General features: G+C 73.4%; 1 protein-coding gene and 1 non-coding gene across 2 annotated transcripts in view; both read left to right on the plus strand.

Annotated features, from left to right (window-relative positions):
* On the plus strand, positions 1 to 72 carry H696_05838. Its single transcript has one exon. It is a non-coding gene; the product is annotated as a tRNA-Met (tRNA).
* Positions 73 to 3,037: 2,965 nt separating this feature from the next.
* The window catches only part of H696_05839 (hypothetical protein), a gene marked incomplete at its 5' end in the record, with an annotated part of 3,738 nt that continues 1,032 nt past the window's right edge, over positions 3,038 to 5,743 (plus strand). The window contains 2 exons of the mRNA XM_009499639.1: positions 3,038 to 3,263; positions 3,418 to 5,743. Coding sequence (XP_009497914.1) covers positions 3,038 to 3,263; positions 3,418 to 5,743 — 2,552 coding nt within the window. The remainder of the gene's footprint in view (positions 3,264 to 3,417) is intronic.

Below are 5,743 nucleotides of genomic sequence, written 5' to 3' on the forward strand. Positions count from 1 at the left end.
AGCGACTTGGCGCAGGGGAAGCGTGTTGGGCTCATAACCCAAAGGTCGGTGGATCGAAACCACCAGTCGCTACTCTTTTTGGCCCCTCACCCAGGGCCGCGTCCGAGCACGCGAGAGCGCCCGCTGGCGCGCGCGCGGGGGGGGGCGGGAGGCGGGGAGGGGCCAAGGGTGACGCTGGCCCGCCCCGCGGACGGGCGAGCCGCGGCCGCCGGCCACCCGGCCTTCGGCTCGCCCGGGGGGCGCGGCCGCCAAGCGGCCGCCGGTGCGCAACTTCCCCCGGGGGGGGCCGGCCCAATGGCGCTGGGCGGCGCTTTTGCACGGGGTGGAGGGCGGGGGGGAGGGCGGGGACGCCGTTCGCCGGGGCGGGCCCGCCCAGGCGGCCTGTGGGCCGCCCCCCCCCCCTCCCCCGGCGGCCAGGAGTTGTGCAGCCACCAACCCGCGCCCGGCCGCCGGCGCGGCCAGAGGATGATGATTGAGGGCCGCGCAGGGAGGCGAAGGGAGGGGGGGCCGCCGCAGGCCGGAGGCGGAGCACCCCCGGGGACAGGGCCGGCGCGAGGTATGCTCGGGGAGGAAAACCCGCGCCCCCCCCCCCCCCCCCCCCCCCGGCCCCTGGTCCGGGCCAAATGCCCGGGGGGGGGGGGGCCGGAAAAGGGGGCCCTGCGTCCGGCCGTAACCAGCCGATCGCCGCACCAAGAGCGGCGCCCACCAGCGCGCCGCGCGCCAACCGGTCCGACCGAACGCGGGCTCCTATTAACACGGGGCCGGCGGCATGGGCCCCGGAGCGGCCTGCCAGCTGGCCCGCCCGCGTCCCGGCCACCCGGCACACCAAGGTGCGCGAGATCCAGGGGGAAGGAAGGGGCCGGGGGGAGCCAGCCGCCCGGCAAGCCCGCCCCTTCTCGGGTAAGCGTCGTGGCCGGGCTGGGCCCGCGGCCGGATCGCCGGATTGCGGCCACCACGGCGCGCGCACACGCGTCCCCGGGCCTGCTCCGGCACAATGGCCCGACGGCGCGACCCGGGTGTGACTGGCATGGGAGGCGGGCGGGGCACATAGCGCGGCGCGTACGCGCACCATTCGCCCGGGCTAGGCACGCATGGCCGCCGCCGCCGAGCGCCAGGACAACTTCCGCCCTCGGGGGAGGGGGGGGCGTTCTGTCGGCCGACACAACGCGCCACCTATTCGGTGCAACAGAACCGGGGCCCCATTACGAAAGCCTCGGCCGGGGGTGCGATCATGCGACCGCGGGGCCCCGGCAGGCCGGTCGTCACCGTTGGGACGTTGCCGGGAGCAGGCCCGGAGCCGGTGCCACCCGGGCGCCGGAGGCAGCGCCGCCGGCATCGGGGCCGAGGCTGCCCCCCCCCCCACCCCCCACCCAGCGCGCCAGCGCGCCAGCGCCGTGTCCGGCCCTGCCGACTCGGAGGCCGGATTGCGCCGGGCGCATGGACACGCCTCGGCCGGTGCCCGCGTGTGGGGCATCATGCGCGCGCATGAGCGTCGCCGGGGGTGTGCTCGTGCGTGCGCGCCTGCCACCGGCCTGCCAAGACCGCCTGCCGGGGCCGGGGCCGGGGCCGGGGCCGGGGCCGGGGCGTGTGCGCGGCAACCTCCGGCAGATTGTGCCGCGGTGTCCCCCGGCGGTGGCGATGATGATGATGGCGCGCGCGGGCGCCGGCGATCGTGTGCCCCGGCCCAAATGGCTCGGCCCCTCCTGGTCGCCCCTCTTTTTCGGCCTCGGCCTGGCGGTATCGGCCTGCGGCCCTCTTGGCGGCCTGCCGAGGCCCGGCCGGCGTGCGCGCCAAGCGGTCCACCTTCCGCCGGGTGCCTGGCCGCCGGCAGGGGGCTGCTGCTGGCGGCCGCCCAGCGCCGCTGGCCTGGGTCTGTGTGTGTGTGTGTGTGTGTGTGTGTGTGGTCGGCCCGTTGCCACCGCGGCGGCCGCCGAGCTGCTGGGCCTCCCAGCCCCGAGGGGCGGCCGCGCCCCGCCAAGAGTGCCAAAGCCCGAGATCTCATCTCGTGCACGGCCTCGGCCCCAATACCGGGATATTACCGGCCGGCATATCTGAGGCCGGGGCCGCCAGCACGCGCATCGCTCCCCATCTTCCGGGAGTCATGATTCATGGCCGCCGCGGCCGACACTGGCCGCCCGGGCCGAGAGGGGCGGTGGCCGGGCCGTCAGGCCCGACACGCCCCATAGGCCCGCGGACCGGTCCCCTTTGCCCCCCCCCCCCCCCCCCCCCCCCCCCGGCCCCGCGCCCTGAGCGGTCAGACGCGATGGCACCGGCCGGAGAGCCCGGGGAGGCTGCCGCCGGGGCCGGCCGGGTCGCCAGGCCGCCAGACACCCTGCCGGCCTGGGAGGGGGAGGGGGGCTGCTCATGCATCCTTCGGGGTTTGGCCCGGCATGCGCCGGCACACGCATCCCGAGGCCCGCAGCCCAAAGGGGCCGCCTGGCGCGGCCAGCTTGCTCGAAGTGGCTGGCGCGCTCGGGGTGGCAGGCATGCCGGAGGCGCCGGTCCGTGCCTGAGGTGGCCCCGCCGCTGGTGGAGGGCCGGCGGCGGCCGCAGGAGCCGAGGCCTGCTCGCCGCGAGGCAGCCGATGGGGTGTACTTAGTCCGGGCCGGCAGACTGGCCGGGCCAGCGTGCCATGTCCACATACCACCGCCGCCCGCCCGCCCGGCTCTCCACACCCGGCACGCGGCCTCCCCTGCCCGGCCTCCGGCCCCTGCCCGGCACGAGCACCCTATAAAAAGGGCCACCTCTCGGGCCATTGTCCCCAGCCTTTCGTCACCAGCCAAAGTCCGCCAACACGACTGCCTACTCGCGCGCGCACGCGCCCCCTCCCACACACGCCCCTGCCGCCTCCGCCCCGCGCCTGTCCCCTGCCTCCTCGCCTACCCCCCCCCCCCGTGCTGGACCGCGACGCACATTCCCACGCAGCCCCGCGCTACACCACGCCGACCGCCGGTCGTCGCCAGCCGCCCGCTCGCGCCCCTACCCCCCGCCCCGCCCCCCGCCTGGCCGCCGCCGCCGCCGCTGCCAGACAGCCCCGATGCGCCCGCTCCCGCGCGCCGTGGCCGGCCTGCTGCCGGCCCTCGGCCTGCTGGTGGCAAGCCTGCTGTGGGCCCCGCCGCCGCCCGTGGCCGCCATCAATGCCGAGGTCCTGGCCCTCGGCAATGTGGCCCCCCGGATCATCCGCAAGCCGCCGGTCGACGCGCCGATCCTCCTCCCCCGGTATGACGACCCGCAGGAGGGCGACTGGCCCTGCGCCAATCCCCGTACGTAGGGCCCTGCCCTCATGCGCACGCGCGCCGCCGGCTCCCCATCGCCCCTTGGCCCGGCTGCCCAGCCCACTGACCCGATGCCCGCCGCCGCCGCCGCCGCCGCCAACAACAACAACAACAACAACAACAACAACAACAACACGCACAGACATGAAGTCCATTTGCGTGGTGCCGCACGCCCCCTGCCGCCGGGCCTCGCCCACGTCCATGTACAACTCGCTCTTTTGCGAGGAGTGCGAGCCGGGCTACGCCCTGATCAAGGGCCGGTGCATGCCGATCGCCTTCCAGTACGCCAACACCACCATCACGGAGGACGCCCGGGTCCTGCCCCGGTGCCAGGACGACCGGCACTGCTCGGACTGCCGGAAGGACGCCACCAAGTGCGACTTCTGCTGGACCCGGCGCCTGGACTCCGGCCGGTGCGCCGACCACGACACGGCCACCTGGACCGGCTGCGTGCCGGCCCACGAGAACATCATGCCGGAGTGCGCCGCCTGCACGGAGGGCTTCCTGCTGGACAGCCACCGGGCCTGCACCCGGCAGTGCGCCCCGGGGGAGTTCCGCTGCGGGCAGCACTGCCTGCCGCGGGAGGCCCTCCCGTCGGAGGGGTTCGCCTGTGACCGGTGGCCCATGGCCACATTCGCCCACTCGGAGAGCAACATCCTCCGGACCCCGGGCGACTGGGCCCTGCTGAAGTGCTCGATCCCGCCGCCGGCCCCCGGGGCCGGGGCCGGTGGCAGCCACTTCGAAGCCCCGGAGCCGGCCTGCTTCAAGTGCCATGGGTCCTGCTCGGAGTGTGTCGGGCCCCGGGCCACGGATTGCCTCTCCTGCGCCGGGCCCAAGGACCGGCTGGTGCCGATGGCCGAGAAGTACTTCTTCGAGACCCGGGTGCAGGTGGGCCGGTGCCAGGCCGAGGCCTGCCCGGTGGGCACGGTGCAGCAAACCAAAACCTCCACCTGCCAACACTGCCCGAAGGATTGCCTGCGTTGCAGCCCGGACGATCCGAATGTCTGCATGGAGTGCATCCCCCGGCGCTTCCTCAGCCTGGATGGCCGGTGCCTGGAAGCCTGCCCCCCATGGCAGGCCCCCACGCCGGAGGGCAAGTGCACTTCCTGCGCCGGCGATTGCCGGACCTGCTTGCTGAACTTCCCGGACATGTGCACCTCCTGCCACCCGGGGACGTACTTGCAATTTGGCCGGTGCAAGCCCTTCTGCCCGAAGGGGTCGGTGGCCAGCGGCGATGGCTGCTTCGGCTGCCCGGCCATGTGTGACACTTGCAATGGGGCCACCTGCACGCGCTGCCGGCCGGGCTTCGCCCTGTCCAATGGCATCTGCATGGATGCCTGCCCGACCGGGGAGTTCTACGACGAGGCGTCCAATGCCTGCCGGCGGTGTGAGGCCCCCTGCCGGACGTGCCGCTACCGGGCGGACTTCTGCCTCTCCTGCAATGCCGGGGCCGGGTACATCCACGAGTTCCAGGGCCGGTGCATGCTGGAGTGCAACATCGCCGATGGCTACTCCAAGGACATCTTCTCCAATTGCGTCGACTGCACAGTGCCCAATTGCACCCACTGCAAGGACCACAACGAGTGCACCTACTGCACCAATGGCCACTTCGCGCACAAGGGCAAGTGCGTGGCCCAGTGCCCGTACGACCATTATGGCACGCCGAATGGCCAGTGCCTGCCTTGCAGTGACAATTGTGTGTGCCGCGACCGGGTGGACAATTGCGTGGCCTGCCGCCGGGCCTTCGACCGCCTGGCGCCGAACTTCGACAATGAGGGCCGGCCCATGTGCGTGTCCCAGTGCGAGGCGGTCCCCGGCACGGCGGACTTCCAGGGCCGGTGTGTGGCCTGCCCGGCCGAGTGCCGCAAGTGCCGGGTCACCGCCGACGACGAGGGCCGCCCGGTGCTCGACGCCGATGGGCACCCGCAGTTCGAGTGCACCGCCTGCCAGCTGGGCCACCACCTGTCCGAGACGGGCCACTGCGTGCCGTACCCCTGCCCGGATGGGATGTACCGCCTGCGCGGGGAGATCTGCCTGCCCTGCCATGAGTCCTGCTCGGGCCAGTGCACCGGCCCCTCCCCCGGCCATTGTCTGTCCCATGGTGAGGATTCCTCCAGCAGCCATGCCTCCAGCAGCCATGCCTCTAGTGTTGATGATTCCAGCAGCCATGCCTCCGGCAGCCATGCTTCCAGCAGCCACCACGACTCTAGCAGCCATGCCTCTAGTGTTGATGATTCCAGCAGCCACGCCTCCAGCAGCCACGCCTCCAGCAGCCACGCCTCCAGCAGCCACACCTCCAGCAGCCAAGACTCCAGCAGCCAAGACTCTAGCAGCCACGCTTCCAGCAGCCACGACTCTAGCAGCCACACCTCCAGCAGCCACGACTCTAGCAGCCACGACTCTAGCAGCCACGACTCTAGCAGCCACGACTCTAGCAGCCACGACTCTAGCAGCCACGACTCTAGCAG

Source organism: Fonticula alba (assembly GCF_000388065.1).
Source record: "Fonticula alba strain ATCC 38817 unplaced genomic scaffold supercont2.14, whole genome shotgun sequence".
In the NCBI taxonomy this organism is placed as follows: Eukaryota; order Rotosphaerida; family Fonticulaceae; genus Fonticula; species Fonticula alba.